This window comes from Mauremys reevesii, linkage group 5, assembly GCF_016161935.1.
Source record: "Mauremys reevesii isolate NIE-2019 linkage group 5, ASM1616193v1, whole genome shotgun sequence".
NCBI lineage: Eukaryota > Metazoa > Chordata > Testudines > Geoemydidae > Mauremys > Mauremys reevesii.
The window spans coordinates 130,279,803-130,304,827 of NC_052627.1; the positions used below are offsets into that span (position 1 = coordinate 130,279,803).

Consider the following 25,025-nt stretch of genomic DNA (forward strand, 5'->3'; position numbering starts at 1 on the left):
TGCAGACGGGGCAGATAAACAAACTGGCCCGGCCCACCAGGGGCTTTCCCTACACAAGCGGTGGCCCCAGCTTGAGAAACACTGATACAGGCTAAACCACTCAAGCGCCTTCCCACAATTCCGCCCATGTGCCCGGAAGGACAGACAAATTCTCCCACAATTCACTGGGAAAAATCATAGAGCAACTCAACTTACGGCAGCACAAAACCGCATGGTATATGCCCCTAGAAGTCCAATGGGAGTGCAACACCAGTGAAGACACAATAACTTGGGCAGGGCTTTGCAGTGTGACTGCTCACAACTGGGCTAGGCTAAGCCGTGCCAATCACCCAAGTTCACTCTGCAGTGAAGACACACCTTAAGAGAAAAGACCCCTCCCATTCAAAATCCCATGGCAGGGAACAGAAATCCATAAACTTTTTGGAAAGAGAAAAATAAGGTATTGAGCAGAAGCTCCCAAACAAGTGCACAGGATGTACCACACCACTCAGATATTTTATTACAACATTTATTTTAGAAGAGAAGGCACTTACATTACAGAAAAAAAAATTGAAGAGGCACTGAAAGTGCAATTAAAATGACACACACACACACACACGCACACAAAGTTTACCATACAGAAAGAGCACCCTCCTCTGTTAACAATACAGTAAAGGAAATAAGCTACAGGTGACTATGTTTTTAAACAGTTAGGGCTTTTTTATATAAAAAGATAAAAATTGTTCTACTATTAATTTAAAAAAACCTACACACAACTGTAAAAGGTATCACGAGTTAGTGGTTCTTCTCAAACATTAAGCCTTTCAGTTCCTGCATTGTAAGAGGTCTTGGTACATTTCAATGAGGTGAGCAGCCTCTCTCTGGCCAGAAAGCAAAGCACCATGGGTAGTGGAATAATACTTCCTATGAGTGGCCTCCCCCGAAAACATCACCTGCATAGGCTGGAGATAAGAAAAAAGGTCAGTGGAAGTTACAGGGTTCCATCCATTATAGCTCCGGGAAAGAGTCAAACATTCTATTGCCCTTCTACACTCTCAAAATTAACACCCAAATTCTTGTGGGCGTCAGGCGAAATTTCCAAAGGGATGTGCCACAGCTACATGCAATTGTGAGTACCAAATATGTTCTGTGTAGCACCATCCTCTGAGGGCATGGACACACCAATGCAGCTGTACTGGGGCAAATCATTTTTTATCCGACTGCAGCACATCTACCCTAGAGGAGGTTTGAAAGCTTTACCTTCTCTGCGGATTCAGTTTCTGCTTCTTTCATCCCACATGATGCCAGGTTCACTTTATTCTTTTTGAGGGTTAAGTTTAATTTTTCCCAGTATGACAAGATACATCCCAAAGCCACCAGATTCCTGGACTTAGAGAACAGTGGCATCTCTCTTGATTTTATAGCATCTCTCACCACAGTATCTATGTGCTTGTTAAGGGGATCGCATATGGAAAAGCTCTGGTTTATCCAGAGATTTTATTAATTAAATTCCCCCACACGTGAGAGGTATGAAAGAGGAAAAGGCTACATGGGCTTCGAAGTGGTGAATTCCACAGGAAGTAGAGATGTTCACAGAATTCAAATTATTCAAAATCTCATCTTCCCCTTTTAATAGGCACCTCTGCCCCTCATAATTAAACAAAAAGTGTATAGCCAAAAGAAGAGACAGGATCACAGAAGTCAGTTTGACAAGTCAACATCTCTCTAGGAAGGGGGTCTAGACCCTGAGACAAAGCAAGTAGCCTGGGAAATTGCACGGACATAGCGGACACCTCACATGTCTTCTTAGCACCACATTCAAAGAACTGGGACTGCCTGAGAAGAACATTTTATCACACAGACTTGAACTCCCAATGAATGAGCTTCACGACAAGGGGCAGGATCTCTTTGATGTACTAGCACAGCCACAGAAGGGGTTCTCAACACATTGCTCTGACGTATTCTGAATTAGCCCTCAGGATAAGTCGCTACTGAGGCCGTGTTTAACACTCATTCAGAGATGCACAGACTCTAAGGCCGGATGGGCCCACTGTGATCATCTAGTCTGACCTCCTGTATACACAGGCCATGGAACTTCCCCAAAATAATCCCTAGAGCAGAGCTTTCAGACAAACATCCTCTCCTCATTTAAAAATTACCAGTCTCCAATGGTTAATTACCCTCACTGTTAAAAATGTACCCCTTAATTCCAGTCTGAATTTGTCTAGCTTTGATTTCCAGCCTTAGGTAATAATTGGAGATATACCAATCTCCTAGAACTGGAAGGGACCTTGAAAGGTCATCAAGTCCAGCCCCCTGCCTTCACTAGCAGGACCAATTTTTTGCCCCAGATCCCTAAGTGGCCTCCTCAAGGATTGAACTCACAACCCTGGGTTTAGCAGGCCAATGCTCAACCCCCTGAGCTATCCCTCCTCCCTATTTTCTCTATTAGACAGAAGTGCCCTTTATTATTATTAATATTTGCTCTCCATGTAGATACAGACTGTAATGAAGTCAACCCTTAACCTTCTCTTTGTTAAGCTAAATAGATTGAGTTCTTTGAGCCTCTCACTATAAGGCATGATTTTGTTCTAACCCTTTAATCATTCTTGTGGCTTTTTTTCTGAACCCTCCACAATTTATCAACATCCTTCTTGAATTGTGGGCACCAGAACTTGACACAGGATTCCAGCACCGTTCGCACTGAACCAAATACAGAGATAAAATAACCCCTCTGCTCCTCCCCAGGATTCCCCTGTTTATGCATCCCAGGATCACATTAGCTCTTTTGGCCACAGCCTCACACTGGGGAGCACATCCATCATGACCCCCTTTTTCAGAGTCACTGCTTCCCAGGAACACTATGAAAAAAGGGTTGTGTTTAAAATGAGTAAACGATCGCTATTTAACACCTATCGTTTCAAACAGGACTTTGCCCCTAGCATAGACAGAGAAAGTAGAGTTTAAAAACACATCAGCCAATCATGACCAACCTGAGATTCTCTTTTACAGGTGTCTGTCCCGGCTGATGGGGAGCACATGTCCGAAGGTGCCTCTGTGTGTTCAATGCCCCAAGGCCACCCCCAAAAGCAGTAGTAAAAAGAACATGCAGGTGAAGCAGGGAGGCAAAACCTCTCTGAATAAAATCATCCCAAGAACAGGTTTAAAATATTTGAGGGCAGATTTCCAGTAGGTATAAGAAACAAAGAACTGCAAGGAGAGGAGAAGAGAGGCCCGCACAGATCAGTATAAATATTGTATGGAAAGTAGGCTACAAACCATGGAACCCAGCAAGCTGGAAAATAGCAAGTGCCCTTAATAAAGTCATAGCCAAACCATCTCTCTCTCCATCCTAGTGTTCAATACTTACAACCGTCTTGGAGCTTTCCGTATAAGGCAGTGGCTTAGCAAGTTTCTCCACGTCAGCCCCACTAGACCCAACCTGGGTGTAAGAATAGGATCCTCGGAAGTTGGGATTGCTGCCCCATGAGGACCGCAGGATGCGGCGAGGTTTCGGAATGTTTGGATTCCCTGGGTCAAAACCAAAGGAGAAAACACAGTCCAGAGAAAAGCGGCTGCAACATCGATGTGCCAAAGGCATGGGAGGCGACCACCGGGGAGCTCTACAACCTGCCCATGCAGTTAGTTATTTCTTCACATTTTTAAAATACAACTATAAGTGCCTAGCCATAGATAGCGTGACAACCATATGTAACAAGCCTAAATAGTTCTCTTGAGGACAGGGGCTGGCTAGTCCTCTGGTTACAGCTCACCCCTTGTATGCTTACAACGCTGTAAGAATATTAGGTGGGCGTACAACAGAAAGTTCCTCCACAGAAGCATACATTGTGGCATAGTAGTATTGTTGAACTGATGACCAACGGGACTAAAGTATAGTACAGACGGACAAATAAGCAAGACCTTTATTCTTGAACCCGCACAGTCAAGGAACATGTATGCAGCCATTTGTAGGTTTTAGTAAAATTTCAAGGATAAAACAAAGGAATTAATAATATGCTCTTCCAGGAAAATTAGGAGCAGGACCAGCAAGGGTTCCAGGCAATGACTTGGGTTTGAAATGAAAAGCCTGATAAGTGTCTGAGCCATGCAGAAATAGGAAGCCACATTTTAAGATATCAGATTTGTCAAGGAAATTGCTGTCACATTTTATTTTGAAAAGGTTGAGCATAAACCCAAGAGAGCATGTGGCAAGTGCCATAACACAATGCAAATACTGTTGTACTCAAAAGTCTTCTTACAGGGCACATTCCAAAGCACTTACACAAAAGCCACACAATGTATTGTACGGTGCCAATCCAAATAAGAGGAGGTGGTTAGAAATGAGCCTTTGTTGCCTTCACATTGTAAAGGGGGCATGTTCTCATTTTAGATTGCCAAGGTGCCCAGTGGTCTTTAGGTGCAGGCGTCAATACATAACAGAACAATAATAAAAAGTTGATAACGCTGGGAACATGACGTTATCCTTACGAGTACTGAATTTTAAATTGAGAATCATACAAAAGCAGGGACAGAGATTAGAAAGAGATAATTCAGAGGCTGTTAGGGAGCATGCAAACATATTACAGAAGCCAGGGAGCTACTGAATTTGTGAAAGGAAGAGAGTTTGGGGTCTCTCTAGCCTGAACGGCAGTTGTGTAAAATCAGTGGGCTTAGCAAAGCAATGACTCGGATACTTGTGTAAAAAAACAACTTTGTGTTTCCTTTTTGAAGATCTCCAAAAGTCCACCCTCATGAGTAAAGCTTCAGTCCTTCTGCGACTGAAGCAGCATCATTCCCATATCACTAACTGGAAACTGAAACACAGAGAGACTTCCCGTGGTCAACCCGAAGTATCTGTGGCAGAGTCAGATGCAGATCTGAGACTTCCTTACTCTCAGCCCTGGGCTTGTGCCCAGACCATCCTCCTCTTTGCAGTACAGTGGAGGTGTAGGTAAACAGCAGTATCTATTATGCAGTCACGCCACCTTAAGTATTAGAAACCTGTTACATATGGGGTGAGAAATTGTGGCGGGTGGGGAATGCTGGCCAAGAAACAGACTATCCCTCAACTTTGCAACAGAAATCCTATAGCATCTTTAACTTCCACCTGGCCAGTCACGGCAGACTGATAGAGGGAGGCTCCATTTGAGGGGAAATAGGAACACACAAGACAAACTCTACAAGCCTCAATGTTGCAGTGCTCCTTTGTAGGGGAAGAAAGCCAATTAGAAATGCTACCTCAGCTTGGTAGGGAAGCAAAACTCAGCTGAAAATCTGTCAAGAAACTCATCTAACAGGATACTCTCATAACTTTTTTTTATAGATAGCTGGATAGTCGGGCTGCTTCTGTTTGTCCACAGATCAAATAAATGCATTGATGTGGATGTGGAAACCGCTAAGAAAGGATCACAGATGCGCTATTCAAATAGAGAGATGATGGTTGTGAAATACTTTGGCTATCATTAACGTAGGAGCGTATGAACCTAGGACTTCTGGCAGAGGGATGCAGAAGGGTTAGAGTATATCCTGGATGTGGTATTTACATACCACTCCACTGAAGAGTATCACTTCAGGTCTCTACTGAAAGCCTGTGTCACACTGGTCATCCTAATCTTTGCAAAATGTATGAGTGGATACTATGTAAGGAGACGTGTATCTATACTGCAAATTATGTTCTTAAATGCTTGGCTGACCATTCTGCACTGCGTGTTTTACAACAGGAGTCTGTTTGCATACTGAGTCATATGCTAACAAGGAGATTGCGGAACTTCAGAAGAAATTAATTGGAAGAAGTGAACATCAGGGAGAGAAATCCATGTACAGGTGAAAAGCAAAGGACTTGTCTGTTACATGGAGGTGTGCACAGAGAGACACCCTGGCATCCTCCATCTGGGGAGACAAGCTGCCAGTGGGCTTGGGCTTACAAAAGGCAGGTGCTCAGCCATCCAGTTGAAAACCACTGTGAGAAGGACTTTGGGTGCGGAGGACAACTTGCTAGTTATGAGATTAAGCTCTAGAATGTGTGTTATGATTTTATTTTATTTCTAATCATTTATTTCCATTAATCCTACTTGCTTCTTCTCCAATCACTGTTCTTTGTCAAATGAACATATTCCTGTTTGCACTATAAACATATCTAAGTGCTGTGTGTTAAGCGGAGCAGTGATCCTGAGGTGACACTGATAGGCCAGTACATACTGTTCCCTTGGGAGTAGTGGATCTGTGAATTCTGTGAGCGCCCAGTGGATCAGGGGCTGGATACTCCAGCGGATGCTCAGAGGACTCAGGGACTGGCGTGTATGTATCACTAACCTGCAAAGGGATGACAGAGCCTGGGTAGGCTGAGTGCACTCATGCTGCCTGTGGCTGGCAGTGTCCGGGCGCTGACCCCGGGTAGGTACATACAAGGCTCCCTCATGCTTAGGGCAGGTGGTAGCGAGGTGAATCCCAACTCCGAGTACTCCTGGGAAGCGTCACAGAGTGTACCCGTTATTACACGACCAGGGTTCATATTTCTGAATCTAGGGAGGGGGAATCCATGGAACCCAAACCAGCCTCTCTTTATTCTGTTTTCATACTACTAGTTCTGAGGCAAGGGTATGTGGATTTACAATACACAAACCAGGGTATCATAGTTTTAGGGCCTGGTGAGGGATGAATGTGTGTGCATGCACGTAAGTAAGTAACTCCCACTGAAATCGAGTGGAGTTTTGCCTGTGTGTTTTGCAGAGTCAGTCAGCCTCGCAGCTTGCTTAAGAGTGAGTAGGCAGAGCTGATTTACTTCCATTGGATCAGTTCCTCCTAGAAATGGGTCTAGAGCTACCTTCCTCAGAAGTGTTCTGATCTGGGGATTTAGGGATCACTTAGTCTACGGAAAGCCTCATTCATATCAATGGGCTTTATATTTATATTTATATTTGTTTGGTCCATTGTAAAGTTAGGAGCCACCCACAAAATACAGATCAGGATCCAAGTTCCTGAAGATGGAAGGGTCAAGCTTTTCAGCTGTAGCTTTGAATATCTTGTGGAACTCCATGCAGGTTGTACATTATCGCAGGAAGTCCAGTAACATTCAAAACCTTTAACCAAAAGTTAAACGGAAAAGCATGAGCACAGCTGAACGTTATTTTAGACTTTGCACTTGCAAACACTGTGAAAACGTGGAAGTCTAAAAGCTGAAGCATGTATGATGCAGAAAGAACAAAGCACATTCCACAGGGAGGCTACAGATTTAATACAGCATGCGTCAGCATTAGGAAAACGCTGCATGGCTGAGTGAGCGCCTTGGCCACAGGCTCTCAGAAATCCAAATTCTCAACACAGTAATGGGTAGAAGGCCTCAGACTGTCTAGAGCATGGGCATAGTTGGGGGGGCGGGAGGGGACATTGCCCCCCCCAAACAAGGCCAGCCTTATAGGGAGGCGCTGCAGTTGGGGGAAAGGCTCGGTGCATTTAACTTAATGCACCTAGCTGGGCCCCTGCCAGCAGCTCCCTGACTCCCAACTTTCTCCTCCTCGTCCCCCAGCAGCCCAGGGTACTGGCTGTTTGGTAGTCCTGGGGGGTCCACGCTGCCGCGTGTCTCTGTGCGGTGCAGTGGGAAGCGGGAGCCCGGCATGTCATGTCCCTTCAGCAGTAGCAGCAGCCCCGGCAGGAAGGCGGCCGCAGCAGCACCGGGAGTCACCAGAAAACGGCAGCATTAAGTCCAGCGGCAGCAGCTGGTGCCAGAGTGGTTGTGGCTCCCCCGCTCAGGTCAGCGCAGCAGACAGCATCAGCATCCAGAGCTCCCCTGCTAAGCCAGCCCACTCCACCCCCCAGCACCGGCAGCCCGGGTAGCGCGCAGCCCGTCGCAGTGCCCACCACTCCAGGAGGGGGAAGAGAGGCAGCGAAAGTGGGGCGAGAGGGAGAGAGAGAACATGTCTCTCTCCACCCCCCGACACACACACGCAGCCCTATTGGCCTGGCTCGAGCTGCCTCCCACCCCAAATACAGCAGTCAAACTAGGCCTATGGGCTAGAGACACCCTGTTCTAATCAGATTTAGAGGATGCTACATTTTTCAGCTACCCAGTTGTGAATTACTGGAATTGTCAATGGTTGTCAGACCAGCAAAAGCCTAGAGGGCTTTCACAGCAAACACAGATAATCCACTACTCTAATTTACATGTGAAATTTAAGGTTCCAGAGGCAGATAGTCTCCTCTCCTCCTCCTCCAAGAAACATACCGACAGTAAAATTATGCTGAGCCTAATATAATAGAACATGGCCCTGACCCAACACCCACTGAAGTCAATAGGAAGAGTCCTACTGACTTCAGTGGGCACTGGACCAGACCCTGTAACTTAAATGTACAGCTGAAGAGGGGAGTCCTAGGGACTCCTGTATTCTGTTTATAAAGGAGCATGAGATAGCACTGCCCTGTCCCTCAACACCCACCCCCGTGTGAAAGCTACCCAGAGGTATAAAAATCAACAGCATTACTGGTGGGGCCTGATGGAGCAGAGGGTTATGGTTATTTCTAAATTGCTGGTGGCAAGTTCTGAGTTAGGTCACAAGTAGTGCTATTCCCTGCAATAGTAATAATTATTTGGACTTATAGAGCATTTTCTTCTGAGCATCTCAAAACACTGATTATGTGTCTCAACTCTCTTGTGAGGCAGGGAAGTAGTGCAGAGGGGTGCAGTCATTTTAAACAGACACCGAGCAGTTAAGACCCAAATCTCCAGACTTGGGTGTCTGAAGCACCTGAATAAGTGGTTTGACTGTGAAAAGGGTGAGCTTTAACAGTGGCTGAAGGAGCTCAGGCTTCTTAGTTAGCTATCCAAGTATGGGTTTGGAGCACCAAAATTCACCCAGCAAACACAAATGAAAAAAATGCCTCGTTATCCCAGGGAGGTTTGGAGGAATAGCTATGGGCACTGTGAAAAAACTTTCCCACAGATAAAAAGACTTGCTTGGGGGGAATGAATCAAACCATGAACATTTCACCGGTGGAACTGGACACAAGGCAGAATGGAAATGCTCCAAGAACCGTCTTTTCCCTGCAGTGATGAGTGCCTGAGAGAGAGATCAGATCAGTTTGGCTGTGGAGATTTGAGTTAGATACCTAGGAAATGTAACCAGAGATTCTGACCCAGGATTAGGTCACTACACAGCACGAAGATGGGTTACAACTGAGGTAGTTGCTCAAGCTGGTAGCTAGCGCTGCTGGCTGCAATTACAGCACCTGCCACCACCTGCGGCAGCACAACCCCGCTGCAACTGCTGGCTGCTGGCGCTGGGCACCTGGTGCTGTTGTGTGGCAGGTTGGGGTGGGGTGTGGTGCTGCGGTGCGCTGCTCATCAGCACACCACAGCAGCACTTTATTTGCCTCCACACCAAGGAGATATCCCAGAGCTTTTATCCCAGAATTTTTGTTTTGTTTTGTTATTTGTTTTTGTTTTTGTTTGTTGCTTTTGTTTTTTTGTGAACCTCTGCGCTGCAGCTCTGCTCTCCTGTTTGCTGTCTATCAGCATCTGTTTGCAAATCAATCCTCATCTCCCTCCTCCTGTCCTCTGCTCTCTCCTCTCCTCCGCTGCTGCTGCTGCTAAAAAAAAACTAAGCTCCTGTTGCTGCTTCTGCCATCTGTACCTGGCTCAAAACATCACAAAAGAAGGCAGGCAGAGAGGCAGGCAGGGAGTCAGCAGCTGTGTGTGCAATTAAGAGTTAAGACTAGGGTCAAAAAAAATCATTTTTTTTTTCAGGAAGCTAAACTACACACAGTGTTGGCTCAAAAAATCCCCTCTCTCTCCCCTCTCATGTCACACTCACACACCCCCCCCCCCCCAAAAAAAGCACGCAAAAAGCACGTTGTTGCTGTGGCTTGCTGATAATGCATGCATCCCATCCCGCCAGCGCTGGAAATGCTGCAAACACACACACCACACAGCTGCTGCTGTGTGGTGTGGCCACACACCAGCGCTGCCTCCTACAGCTGGATGACCAGCGCTGCAAACTACCAGCGCTGCAAACCGTAAGTGTAGCCAAGCCCTTAGATGGATGAGAACCTGATGGACACTGAGCAGGTATTGGATCATGCAGAACAGCAACCATAGTGGACACAGAAGATCCAATTTCAAACTATTTCCCCCTAAAAAGACAAGTGAGGGGGAGGAGAGAGAGAGAGTTCGGTAACTGACTTTACTTGTAAGAGGGTAGGTTCAAAGTAGGAGAGGAGGAAGGCTAAAGAATTTAGTTCCCACCGAATAAAATAATTTAGAAAAAGAAGCCCAACAGTTTTAAATAGGAGGAACAATGGCAATCAAGATTATTTATAAGATTTGGAAAGCATCATCATGGAGCACTAAGACAACTTGATGTTAAGAAAAGAGCCTTCTCTTGTCTTTATGGAAGGTTGGAGCTGACCTGCTGTAATTAGTAAGAACAGTGATTTCAATTCAATTTATATGGATGTTTTGAAGGTACCACTGCACTCTTGTTTATAATCTCAGTGGAGGCTGGGATGGGAACAAGAGGAGAAGAGTGGAGTGCAGTGGAGTGGAGTTCAGGCTGGATTAACCTTGCAATTCGAAGGTCCCGAGGATGGAAAATTGAGCCTTGTAAGTATTTTCCCCGTAAACAGATGGAGGTGGGAAATAAATAATGAGTTGCTCAGACTTCACTGGGCCCCAAGAAGGACCTTTGTCTTGCTTGTGCTTAAGGCAGTTCTGGCTGCAGATGGAGTCAAAAAGGAGAAGGGGGAAGTGGTGATGATAGTTGGTGTTGGTCCTACTTTGAGCAGGGGATTGGACTAGATGACCTCAGGGGGCAGGGATCGCTCAGTGGTTTGAGCATTGGCCTGCTAAACCCAGGGTTGGGAGTTCAATCCTTGAGGGGGCCACTTAGGGATCTAGGGCAAAAATCAGTACTTGGTCCTGCTAGTGAAGGCAGGGGGCTGGACTCAATGACCTTTCAAGGTCCCTTCCAGTTCTAGGAGATTGGTATATCTCCAATTATTATTACCTCCTGAGGTCTCTTCCAACCCTAATATTCTATGATTCTATAACACCCCGATTCAGGGAGGCAATGTAGCTTTAAATCCCTATTTAACGGCATAGTATTTTCCAGTACCACACATGACTGTTTTTAATGCTGTGCATGGTGAGAAATGTTTCTTGCTATGTGAACTTTCAGACTGCTGAGCAAAAGGTCATAGATTTCTCTTAAAGTTAAAGTTGCCACAGGAATTTAATCTACTGCCAGAAATGGCTCTGATGTATCCTGGTGGCTCAACCAGCAACAAACCACTGGCCAAGAGAACGTGCTACAGTACTTGCAAAATAAAGCAACTAAGTCATCAGTTAACTTCTGTCCTGTTATGGTCACTAACAAGTCCCACTTACTATTAGAGTTAACAGTTATTGATTTACACTGGAGTGGGTATCAAGATTTAGGTCCCAATTCAATTCCTATTGACTTCAATGGGCACTGGAGCTGAAGCTCGATGACTGGAGGGATAAGTAGTGACAGAGGAAGTCTAGGCCAATATTTATCTTGAGGAATAATAAATCCTGACCATCAGTCAAATTGCAAGTCAAAATCTGTATTGTTAAATACATTCTGAATGTCTTCACCTGAAGTGCTGGAGAAAGTCTGTAGCCAGGGATTTAAAAAGAAAAAAGAGTAACAGCTGTCCTTTTCTGCTAAAAAGTCTATTATGTGAATGGTGAGAAGGTACTCCATGATGTACAAAACTAAAGAGGAGACGTGGGGTGAAATCCTAGTCTGAATGACGTAAAGAGGAGTTTTGCCATGGACTTCCATAAGGCCAGGATTTCACCCCTGGTCTCTACCCCAGGAGTTTAGACTCTATGTCTACATGTGCAAGTGAGGCTACATACACAAGAAGTTATTTGCCTCTTGAATGCAAGCAACTAATTAGAAAGTACTCATCAGCATAGCTGATCCAACTAACATTGCTGAAGATCTGAATATGGTTCATAGCCAACAGACAGGTAAGAGAACTTTGCTAACTTGTCATCTTATTAGCCCTTTAGACCACAGCATCACCCAGGGAGTCCAAGTTCAGCTGATTATCCACCATGGCCCCCGAATCTTTTTCAGAGTCACTGCTTCCTGGAATAGAATCCCCCATGGGGGATTGTATGGGAAAGTATGGCCTGCATTCTTTGTTCCTAGATGCATATGTTTACATGTAACTGTATTAAAATACATATTGTTTGGCTGTGCCCAGTTTACCAAGCAATCCACATCGCTATATATAACAATTAGCTGAGCTCTTCATTATTTACCAGTCCCCGAATTTTTGTGCCGTCTGCAAACTTTATCAGTGTTGATTTTATGTTTTCTCCCAGGTCACTGATAAAAATGTTAAATAGCATCAGGCCAAGAACTAATCCCTGGGCATCCCCACTAGAAACACACTGACTCAGGGATGATTTGCATGTTTACACAGCACCTTTCCTCTGAGGATCTCACCGAGCTTTTCAGCATGAATGAGCTACACCTCACAAATATATCCCTTCCTTCAGCTAAGCTAGACAGGTAATGCAGAACTGACAAACAGACTTGTTACAGCCTTTTAAAAGGTCACTAATTTGGGGTGCCTTCATTTTTGGGTGCTCCCTGATTTTCACTGCTGTAAGCTACTGGCAGCTAACATTGAACAGAAGTGTGGCAGAGCCTCTGAAAAAGGGAAGCCCGGAGTGGCTCATTTTTTTAAATTTAGTCCTATGTGACTTACACGTGCAGTGAGTGGGAGTCAGAGACAGAATCCAAATGTCAGACTCTCAGCTGGTCTCAACTGGTGTAACTCCATTGTCTTTAATGGAGCTATGCTGATTTACACCAGCTGAGGATCTGTCCCTGGGAATCCTGACTGTCAATGCGTTTCTGTAACTGTTAAAGCTGATAAAATGATATTGGAGATTTTTTTTAAAAAAGCATTTGGAGTCTGACTGCACTCAACCCACCATTTGATGTAGTGTGCTCCAGTTCTTCATCATCATCTCTATATAAATGAGTCTCAGAACACACTCAAGCCTTTAGGGCAGTGGCACTTAGATAAATACAAAGAGTGCGTCTCTGCAGCAGGTGCTTCTAAAGCATTTGCACATCCTTTCAAAAGGAACAAAAGGCCAAGGAGCTATTGACTACTTCACTGCATTTCCTTCCTCTCGGTCCCCCCTTTCTTCTCCACCAACAAAAGGAACGAGAGCATTGCTGACCTGTAAATTTACGCAGCATCTCAGTGCACGTTTCTGCCACAGTTTCATCGTCATACTTCTCCATGATCAAAGCCTCCTCCCCGCAGATCCAGCCACTCAGCACATAGCCATACCGCTCCGGTGGGTAGAGGACATCAAAGCTGCAGATCTTCTTGTACCACAACTCCTCAGGGTAAGTCAAACTCTCACTCTCCGCCTCATCCTCCCAGACGAACTGGATGCTGTTGCATTCAGGGCTCCAGAAGGGCTCTTCAAACTCCAGGAAGATTTTGTCGGTGGTGCTAATGCCCAGTTTCTGAATGGCCATCACCTTCTCCTCAGGCAGGCCAGGGTGGAACAGGCTCTCATGGTACTTCTTCAGGACCCCCAGCGATACGGTCACGATGACGTGGTCAGCAAGGATGAACTCGCAGTCCTCACACTCCACTAAGACATGGTAGCCCTGGTCCTCCTCAGGGCTGTCGCTGTTGTGGTCCGCCACACGCTCAATCTCCTTGCTGACCGATTGGTTCCAGTGGATGCACTTGACTGGCTTGCGGAGTTGGATGACCGACTCTGGAATGGAATGGGCCAGGATCTCCACAATCTTGATAAACCCACAAGGAATGACATGATGGGCCCCAGGGATTTCAGTCCATTCCCCGAATTCACTGAGCGAGACCTCGTCCATGCTATGGGAGCTGCTCTCACAGCTCTCGACCTAGCGAAAGCAACACAAAACTAAGTTTCCAAAGAGCTACCCACCTCACCAAGGTACAGACAGAATAGTGCAAGTTAACAGCAGAGACAGGAATAGAACCCAGGAGTCCCAATCCCTTGCACTAGGCCACACTGACATTTACCAATATAGCACCTGAGAGCCAAAGAGCTAGACAAAACAGATCACTTGTTATACTGCTCACCAACTCTCTCTCTCTAAGGACCAATTGAGTGTGTTCTGCAATAGTACTCCGATGCCCCTTCCGCATGATGTTGGACCAAGGCCCTGGCCACTTTTGATCACGTACAAATCCCATTGAACTTTTCTGCTAGAGAAGGGGTGGAGTGCTGAACACGGATCAGCTGAGGTGCTGCTCAAACTGAGGCTGATGCCATGCTTATTTAAACACCTTTTTCACTAGCAAACATTGACAGAGATTCACATTCTATACAGAGACATTAGAAGAACAAAAGGGTTTCAAAGCCACCCCTTCGGAGGCAGATCTCAGCACACCATGAACATTAACATTCAACTAGCTAATGATCTGCAGCTGAGAGGTCCCTTGTGGACTTTAAAGTCCCCGCTCTTCTCCTTTCCCTGGTTATAGGACAATCTACAGCCTGAGGCTAGAGCATCGGTGGTAGTTGTACAAGTTGTTCTGGCTATGGTGGAAAAGCTTTATCAAATCTAAATAAATAAAAGCAAGTTATTACAATGATTCAGCACCAAAATTACAGAAGGAATCTTGGGGAGGCAAAATGCAACTATCCAGATTAGAATTTGGCCAGGACACCAGAGTTAAAGCCCATTTTCTTACCAGAAAGGCCCCCTGGGTTCTTTAATGACCACAAGTGGCTATTACTGATTCAATAATGACTCAGAGGGAAGAGTGTCACAGCAGCTGTCAGACTCCCTGTGTGACCTCAGGTCTCTCTTTGCCTCAGTTTCCCATAGTGGATACATATACTTACCTACTGCGCCAGAATGTTGTGCGTATGGCTCCCCTGCCTTCCTTCATAAGCCTTTCATTCACATGACAATTTCAAAGCACAAACTGCCCAGTTATGATTAACATTTATTCTGTGTTGACTGCTTGGTGCTGCACAAGTCCCATCCTCAAGATAAGATACAGAGAAGGCAGGATCTACTTGGCAAGTAGCATGGAGGTACTAATGAACACAAGTATCAGAGGGGTAGCCATGTTAGTCTGGCTCTGTAAAAGCAGCAAAGAATCCTGTGGCACCTTATAGACTAACAGACGTATTGGAGCATGAGCTTTCGTGGGTGAATACCCACTTCTTCGGATGCATTCACCCATGAAAGCTCATGCTCCAATACCTCTGTTAGTCTATAAGGTGCCACAGGACTCTTTGCTGCTTTTAATGAACACAGTTTACCTTTGATTTGATTCTCTCTCCCCTTTCAAATGAATGCTAAGATGCTTTCGGATTTTTTGAGGGGGGATGCTGGCTGGGATGATTTAGTTGGGGATTGGTCCTGCTTTGAGCAGGAGGTTGGACTAGATGACCTCCTGAGGTCTCTTCCAACCCTGATAGTCTATGATTCTATGATTTATTTTGCAGGGATTGCCCCAACAGCTTTGTATTATCAGAGTTAATTTTCCTGGTTTCCAAGCTCTGGAGAAAGCCAAAAGGGGATAAATGACGCTGTGCCTGCAGCACATGGTCCATGGTATGGGGCAAAAAGCACCATTCCTAGATGGAGCTGGCAGTATGCTGTCTTTGGCTGGTAAGTGGAAGGGTAGAGGATTGAATGTTATAACACCACACAGAAGAATTTAACTGAACTGATGAGACATCTCATAACTTGCCAGCCCATTGTGGAGATGTCCAGCTTATGAGGAAAATTTAATATATGAACCAGAAATATCCCAGCTGCAAAGATGGCCAATCTAAGTAATTCCCTAGTGATAGGACATAACTCTTAGCCAGGTTTCTAATGTCCCGTGATTGAACTGCCTTTTTAAACATACCTTAAGATATTGCTGGATCATGGCTAGTTTTAGCCTCCTGGTGGTCTCCGGGTCATCTGGATCGGCTTTGATGCGTTTGCGCACCACATCCCGTGTGAAGACGCCCACACTATTCTGGCTCTCAGCATTGACTGGTTTACCACGTTGAAAGAACTCCTGAGTCAGGTTATAGACCTGCCGGAGACAGGACAGAAAGAGGAGAGAGTCACTCGCAGCAAGTAGCTCGAGTGTGCAGAATCCAAGCCCTGAGCAGTGTGCGCACGCCTCTTCACCCAGGATCGGTAAACTCAAGCCACCCCATTGTGTGGGGGAACAAATTCCATAGCTGGAGGCACAAGCCTAAAAGTTGTCAGAGGGCGTTAGGAATTTATTTGATCACATGTTGCCCTTCACAAGATGTACCAAGAGTACAAGGAGTAATGGTCTCAAGTTGCAGTGGGGGAGGTTTAGGTTGGCTATTAGGAAAAACTTTTTCACTAGGAGGGTGGTGAAGCACTGGAATGGGTTACCTAGGGAGGTGGTGGAATCTCCTTCCTTAGAGGTTTTTAAGGCCCGGCTTGATAAAGCCCTGGCTGGGATGATTTAGTTGGGAACTGGTCCTGCTTTGAGCAGGGGTTGGACTAGATGACCTCCTGAGGTCCCTTCCAACCCTGATAGTCTATGATTCTACCCACAGCTCTGCCAGTCAGCAGAGGATAGAAAATCAGAGGGTCAAAGACAAATTGGAAGAGCTCTGACTTGCATCAAATGTTCTCTGGTAGCTATTTAGGAACACACTGTGTCTGTCGGTCTTCCCAAAATATGGGCATTTCACCATTACCTTCCACTGGAGGAAGGGACAGAGCTTCTTGTGCAATCATGGCACCCTCAAGTGGCTAAATCCTGCTACTCAAGCTACAGTACTAATATTGCTACTGCCTGTGGCCCAGTTGCCCTCGAACGGCGGCAGACCAGAGAGCACCTATACCCGAACACACCTTCTGCACAGGCAGGGTTGAAGTTTGGATTTTTGTTAGGGTGAGAACAGAGTTAGAGAATGTTTGGTTTGGGGGATTGGCGTCTTTTGTAGGACGAGTGACTGGGTTTGCTACTTCTGATTTTGTGTTTCTCAGACTGTCACAACCTGGCCCTGTCACATGCTTTGGACAGATACCAGTCTGCTGTGAGTGGATCCATCAACTCAATCCCACACACTTCTAAGCCCCCTGGGTCTGGACAGTGACTGGCCACTGTACCTAGCTATGGGTCTCTCAGGCATGCTCTCAGGTGTAGACCCCATGTGTGACACCCTCCTTAGGCAGTGGGATCCCACAGTTCAACAGCCTAGACCCTGGAACCAGCACCACAGTCCTCCGGAGCCCCCACGTTCTCTGCAGAGTCCACCTGGTCAAGGAAGGTCTGATGCACACATGCATACTTTACTCTTAATAAACACAAGAATTACAAATCTATCGTTTTCCATAAACTCCATAAATACAATTCCCCTCAATGTCCTCACGACCCTTGAGAGTCCTGGCCTTGGGCTCAGTCCTTTAGGCCAGGCAGCCTGACCTTCCTTGGCCTGACTATCCTTGCTTCTGGCTGGAGAATGGCTTCCTTTGCATACAGAGCATTCCAGGTTTAAAGACAGCCTCTGACACCTTTCTTGCCCCTGGTAGGGAATTCCAGGTTCCAACACCCCCTCTTCGCCAGGTTTCTAGGCAGAGAGTTGTCCAAAATCAATGGCACTGCTCATAGCAAACCCATTGTTCCACCGGGGTATAAGCCATTCAGTGCTGATGGCCTTTAATTACGCTGTCCCAGCTTCCTAGACTGTCCTCTATGGTGTCAAGTTCCTGCTACAAACGAACATTCAAAGCCACGCTATAGGTTACATTCAAAATGGTGGTTGAAATACAACATGCAAAGATCCAGACTAACACGGCTACCCCTCTGATACTTGAAATACAACATGACATTCACAAAACAAAAATGGAATCCATAGGTTGACCAATACATATCCCCCAAATTCTAACAGACTGTATTCTTAAACTATTTATCCAGGAGTCCAATATTCTGGAACAGGGGCTCCTATGTTGAAATCAATATATACAAGAGTGAATGATTCACAAGTAAGGAAGCCACTCGTCTGATTTTAAACCACAGTCCCCCTTTTTGGGTGGTTTGTCCCCCATCCAGTACTGAGACAAAACTGCACATGGTTTTGTCTGGTATCAAATGGAGGACACCATTCTAAAGAGCACGCTGCCCCTCCCCTGCAAGACTGGGGCAGCACGCTCCTCAAAATGAGGTCCCCCAAGCAGCATGACCTTGCATGCACATGCCAGCAGGGGTGGCCCCTTCCCCATTCCCAGAAGTACTGGAATGTCTGGTATTCTGGGAATGTGTGAGTGGCCACCCTGTACACTAGTGACCACTAATATACGGTCATGAAGCACCCAAGAGTTCCCAGTTGATATTGCTCAACTGGCTGAATCTTCCACCATTTCATACATTCAGAGACTCCAAGGACAGAAGGGACCATTGTGATCATCCAGTCTAGCTTTCTGTATACCACAGAACTCCCCCCAAAATAATTCCTAACGCATAGCTTTTAGAAACACATCCAATCTTGATTTTAAAATTGCCAGTGATGGGGAATCCTCCACAACCCTTGGTAAATTGTTCCAGTGGTTAATTGCCCTCACTGTTAAAAATTTACAATATATTTACAATCTGAATTTCTCTAGCTTCAACTTCTAGCCATTGGATTGTGTTACACTTTTCTCTGCTAGACTGAAAAGCCCATTATTAAATATTTCTTCCCCATGTCTGTAATCAAGTCACCCCTTAACCTTTTTACTTTGTTAATCTAAATAGATTGAGCTCCTTGTGCCTCCCACTATAAGGCATGTTTTCTAATCCTCTAATCATTCTCATGGCTCTTCTCTGAACCCTCTCCAATGTATCAACATCCTTCTTGAATTGTGGGCACCAGAACTGGACACAGGATTCCAGGACTGGTCACACCAGTGCCAAATACAGAGGTAAAATAACTTCTCTACTCCTACTCCAAATTCCCATTTATGCATCCAAGGGCTGCATCGGCCCTTTTGGCCACTATATTTCACTGTTCAGCATGTCCCATGTTCAGATGATTATCCACCACAACCCCCAAATCTCTGTCAGAGTCACAGTTTCCCTAGATAAAATCCCCCATCCTGTAAATATGGCCTACACTCTTTGTTCCTAGATGCTTGAGCCCAACTTACCAAGCAATCAAGATAGCTCTACAATAATGACCCGTGCTCTTCATTATTTACCAATCCCAAAATTTACCTTTATCAGTAATGACTTTGTTTTCTTCAGGTCACTGATAAAAATGTTAAATAGCGTAGGGCCAAGAACTGATCTCTGCAGGACTCCCCTAGAAATACACTCGTTTGACGATGATTCCCCATTTATAGTTACATTTTGAGACCTATCAATTAGCCAGCTTTTAATCCTTTTAATGTGTTCCATGTCAATTTTATAACTTTCTAATTTTTTAATCAAAATGTCATGCAGTACCAAGACAAATGCATTACAGGAATCTAAGTACATTACTTCAGCACTATCACCTTTATCGACCAAACTTGTAATCTCATCAAAAGATATCAAGTTAGAATTCTTTTTTTTGGAGAAGGTGTTTCATATAATAAGATGACCCAACAAATTGTGTCATTGTTACTGTTGGTGAGGAGGAAGCGGTTATTAAAAACACAACCATCACCACCAACTGCTTGTGCCCATCTGGAATAATCAAGCCTTTTGTTTGCATGATTCCGAGAACTGCTCAACTGTGATTCATGGTACTTCATATCAAATGAAAAACGTACCAGAACAAAGACAGGCAGGAAAGCCCTTAAAGATAAATCACAGAAGTACAACCAATCCCAGGAATAACTTGTTTGTCTAGAATCTGTGCCACCTTCTCATTTATCTAGCACCACAGGGAAGCATAGTGCTTTATAAGCGGAGAGACAAGATCTCTGGTTGGAGAGTTTTTCCCATCGAAGGTATTTGGATTAAAACTACTGACCTCTCTGACAGAACTGGATATTCATGATTTCAACATACCAGTGTTGAGGAGTAATTATGGAAAATGGTTTAAACTGATTGCCCCCTGCACCTTCCATATCGCTGCAATTCCCAGCCAGAAGAGAGGTAGGAGGATCCTGCCACATCCATCCCTATGGCTTGTAATAAGAAGCTGCAGGGGCCACTAGAGGCCACATGCTTTCTCCCACACACCACAGCTGGTCCCCGTGTTCTATCCCAGTCCCTCGGTGCACTACAAAGGCCTGACTGCCAGTGGGCAGCGTGAGAGACAAAACACAAGATAGTGGTTGCAGAGGGAGAGAAAGGATCTGTTGGCCTCAAAACTCAGAGGTCTGCTGTCACATGGCCAGACTTATAGACAACTGGCTTTTGGAGTTTTCAGGCGCCAGGGGATTCAGCATCTACCTGGATAAGGAAGGACAGACATTTGCTATGTATTTTCCTTGAGACCCTCGCAGTTGTTAATGCAGTAGTTGCTGTTTGGCCGTTTCCAGGCACAGAATGACTCACCTGAAACTGTACTTCGAGCTATTTGTGCAGTCATTCAGCTGCTAAAAACGTCTGAGAAAAAACAGATGAGTTTGGCAAAATGGCAATCGGTATTGGGGACTATGGTATCAAATTGACCTTTTAGTTCTCAGAACAAAAAGTTAGGGGGAGGGAGTTGATGTTTTCTTTTTACCTCTGAGTACTGCACCCCTGTTGTGACTGTAATTTGCAGGGGTTGCTTTGAAGTTTTATTTAATAAACATGAACAGAGAGAAAAGAGACAGGAAGTGAACTGGGGTGAGAGAGGAAAAAAAAATTAAGGAGCAGTACCAGAAAAAACCAAAACATAGAAAAAGAAATGATAAGAAGGGAAGACACACAGAAGAGAATAAGGAAACTGGGAGAAAACAGGAAAAGAGAAGGGCCCTGGGGTACTGACTGAGGCACAGAGCTGCCCCAAAGCACAGGGATTTCAAAACAAGAGAGGTTGGGAGTCCTTCTCAGTGGAGGGGCGGGAATGGTCTCTCTCCCCCACCCCGACATCAGAAGTATTGTGGAATTTCAACACTCGGCAGTTCATGGGCCTACATTATGGCACAGATTTCTGAGGTCTAACCACTTCCAACAAGTACTGCTAAAAGCTGCCGCAGACCTTGCCTCAGCATAATGCAGCTCAGCTTTCATAAGCTGATTGCAGACTATAAGCAGATAACACATTCACAAGACAAGCAAAGCTGTATTAAAATCCAGTTACCACTTGGCCCAGAGACTACATTAGCCATAGGCATGTTTTCATTGTCCATTGTAGTATTCACTGGGCACCAGAGGAAAGAAGAGAAACACACATTTCTCCCTCGGTGGGGAAAACACCAAATGAGTTTTTTTCCCCTAAGTATGTGATCCAACTGGTCAGACAACAGGAAAATATCATCATCTGTAGCACCAAGGAGCCCCAGTCACGGGCCTGCACTGCTAAAAGATTTTGTGAATGGCAGCTCATTCAGCAGCAACATGCAAAGAAGCGAGATTGGAAATGCCAAGAGAATCTTACAATGAAGTATCTCTTAATAACGTATCAAGTATTGACTGAGTTTAGGATTGAACACACTTCCTAAATCTACTTGTGGACAGGGATATTTATGCTTCTAACAATGGAAAGAATGTGCACACACATACACACAAACCAAAAAATGGAACTGTATCCTTTATATACATACACACACAGAGCAAAATCTGTTGTAAGTGACCATACAAAGGTTAAACCAAGACTGTGCGCTTAATGAGAATTTCTAATAAAGGGCAGACAGAACTGTATTCATCCATTTGGAGATACTTCAAGGCTGTCTCTTGAATCAAAAACCTGAAAAAAAACTATAACATCAACGAGTGTACAAGGCTCCATTTAAAGTTACTGGGAAATGGCACTTTTGAAATACGGGACATAGAAAAACACCTACATTTATTTTTTTCCGACAACATAGCTATCAAAACATACTCAAGAGACTCCAAACAAGGTTTATTTCAAAGAGCTTGGCAAGATGTAGTGCACCGTGTACAAGATTCTACTGATTTTCTTTCCATTTAGAAAGCACACGTACGCAGGATCTGACAGCACCAGGCCAATTAGCAAAAACTCCAAAGTCAAATATTAATGTCATCTTACCCCTTCCACCAGGGGGCAGCTCGAAATACAAACGGTAACACACCAGCAAACAAGGCAGAGTGAAGAACTGGCCAAACTCTTCTCTGAGGATGGGAAGAACAAATGGGTCCTGTTGCGTGCCCCAAATCAGCAAATCTGGGTTATTTCAGACTAGAAACAGAAGGGCAGACCTGCTGCTTACAAACTGGGAAGAATTAGTAGGGGAAGCAAAAGTGGATGGGAACCTGGGAGACAATGACCATGAGATGGTCGAGTTCGGATCCTGACACAAGGAAGAAAGGAGAGCAGCAGAATATGGACCCTGGACTTCAGAAAAGCAGACTTTGACTCCCTCAGGGAACTGATGGGCAGGATCCTCTGGGAGAATAACATAGGGGGAAAGGAGTCCAGGAGAGCTGGCTGTATTTTAAAGAATATTGAGGTTGCAGGAACAAACCATCCTGATGTGTAGAAAGAATAGTAAATATGGTAGGCAACCAGCTTGGCTTAACAGTGAAATCCTTGCTGATCTTAAACACAAAAAGGAAACTTACAAGAAGTGGAAGATTGGACAAATGACCAGGGAGGAGTATAAGAATATTGCTCAGGCATGCAGGAGTGAAATCAGGAAGGCCAAATCACACTTGGAGGTGCAGCTAGCAAGAGATGTTAAGAACAACAAGAAGGGTTTCTTCAGGTATGTTAGCAACAAGAAGAAAGTCAAGGAAAGTGTGGGCCCCTTACTGAATGAGGGAGGCAACCTAGTGACAGAGGATGTGGAAAAAGCTAATGTACTCAATGATTTTTTTGCCTCTGTCTTCACAAAAAGGTCAGCTCCCAGACTGCTACACTGGGCAGCACAGTATGGGGAGGAGGTGACCAGCCCTCTGTGGAGAAAGAAGTGGTTCAGGACTATTTAGAAAAGCTGGATGAGCACAAGTCCATGGGGCCGGATGCACTTCATCTGAGAGTGCTAAAGGAGTTGGCAGATGTGATTGCAGAGCCATTGGCCATTATCTTTGAAAACTCATGGCAATCCGGGGAGGTCCCGGATGACTGGAAAAAGGCTAATGTAGTGCCCATCTTTTAAAAGGGAAGGAGGAGGATACGGGGAACTACAGGCCAGTCAGCCTCACCTCAGTCCCTGGAAAAATCATGGAGCAGGTCCTCAAAGAATCAATTCTGAAGCACTTAGAGGAGAGGAAAGTGATCAGGAACAGTCAGCATGGATTCATCAAGAGCAAGTCATGCCTGACTAACCAAATTGCCTTCTATGATGAGATAACCGGCTCTGTGGATGAGGGGAAAGCAGTGGATGTGTTATTCCTTGACTTTCGCAAAGCTTTTGATACAGTCTCCCACAGTATTCTTGCCAGTAAGTTAAAAAAGTGTGGGCTGGATGAATGGACTATAAGGTGAATAGAAAGCTGGCTAGATCGTCGGGCTCAATGGGTAGTGATCAATGGCTCCATGTCTAGTTCGCTGCTGGTATCAAGCGGGGTTGCCCCAAGGGTCAGTCCTGGAGCCGGTTTTGTTCAATATCTTCATTAATGATCTGGAGGATGGCGTGGACTGCACCCTCAGCAAGTTTGCAGATGCCACTAAACTGAGAGGAGTGGTAGATAGTGGTAGCTGGAGGGTAGGGATAGCATATAGAGGGACCTAGAGAGATTGGAGGATTGGGCCAAAAGAAATCTGATGAGGTTCAACAAGGACAAGTGCAGAGTCCTGCACTTAGGACGGAAGAATCCCATGCACTGTTACAGACTAGGGACCGAATGGCTGGGCAGCAGTTCTACAGAAAAGGACCTAGAGGTTACAGTGGACGAGAAGCTGGATATGAGTCAACAGTGTGCCCTTGTTGCCAAGAAGGCTAATGGCATTTTGGGCTGTATAAGTAGGGGCATTGCCAGCAGATCGAGGGACGTGATCATTCCCCTTTATTCGACAATGGTGAGGCCTCGTATGGAGTACTGTGTCCAGTTTCGGGGCCCACACTACAAGAAGGATGTGGAAAAATTGGAAAGAGTCCAGCGGAGGGCAACAAAAATGATTAGGGGGCTGGAACATATGACTTATGAGGAGAGGCTGAGGGAACTGGGATTGTTTAGTCTGCAAGAGAGAAGAATGAGGGGGGAGATTTGATAGCTGCTTTCAACTACCTGAAAGGGGGTTCCAAAGAGGATGGAGCTCGGCTGTTCTCAGTGGTGGCAGATGACAGAACAAGAAGCAATGGTCTCAAGTTGCAGTAGGGGAGGTTTAGGTTGCATATTAGGAAAAACTTTTTCACTAGGAGGCTGGTGAAGCACTGGAATGGGTTACCTAGGGAGGTGGTGGAATCTCCTTCCTTAGAGGTTTTTAAGGTCAGGATTGACAAAGCCCTGGCTGTGATGATTTAGTTGGGAATTGGTCCTTCTTTGAGCAGGGGTTTGGACTAGATGATCTCCTGAGGTCCCTTCCAACCTTGATATTCTATGATTCTATGGCGTTCCAGAGACTTGCATCAGCATCTCCATTCATCGCAACCCTGGCTGCATATCACAGGGAAAGAAGTCTCTCCAGGAAGCCAGATGTTGAAAAGCGAATTTTAAAAGGTATTCAGTTTTGAATTAGGAAGGCCAGGATGGCACATCTCAATCTGTGCAGTTTCCTAAGGATTTTGTCGGAACTCACCTCAAGCACTCTTTCTATCTCGGTTTTAAAATGAAAGGCTTGATTTATACCACTGTCTCATGCCAGTCTGACGCTAGTGCAACTCCAGTACAAACCAGGCCCTCGGTATCTAGTGGGCCAGGCAAATGGAAGTACGATAGACTATGATGCAGGGGACCACAGCTTAGTCCTGAGCTGGCATAAAGCCCAGCAGAGGGTGGGAGCCTCAGGGGAAGAGAACTTAATCATTCTCCAGCTACCTCCTTCA

At 45.4% G+C, this 25,025-nt stretch overlaps 1 protein-coding gene across 5 annotated transcripts in view; it reads right to left on the reverse strand.

The window, feature by feature from the left end:
* Positions 1-494: 494 nt before the first annotated feature.
* The window catches only part of SMOX (spermine oxidase), an 80,527-nt gene continuing 55,996 nt past the window's right edge, over positions 495-25,025 (reverse strand). For 3 of the 5 annotated variants that reach the window (XM_039540975.1, XM_039540976.1, XM_039540978.1), the window contains 4 exons: positions 15,895-16,068; positions 13,202-13,901; positions 3,350-3,510; positions 497-941 (listed from right to left, as the gene is read on the reverse strand). In XM_039540975.1, coding sequence (XP_039396909.1) covers positions 804-941; positions 3,350-3,510; positions 13,202-13,901; positions 15,895-16,068 — 1,173 coding nt within the window. In that variant the 3' untranslated portion in view covers positions 497-803. Of the gene's footprint in view, positions 942-3,349; positions 3,511-13,201; positions 13,902-15,894; positions 16,069-25,025 lie in introns of all 5 variants that reach the window. The other 2 variants (XM_039540979.1, XM_039540977.1) reach the window with 2 other exon arrangements.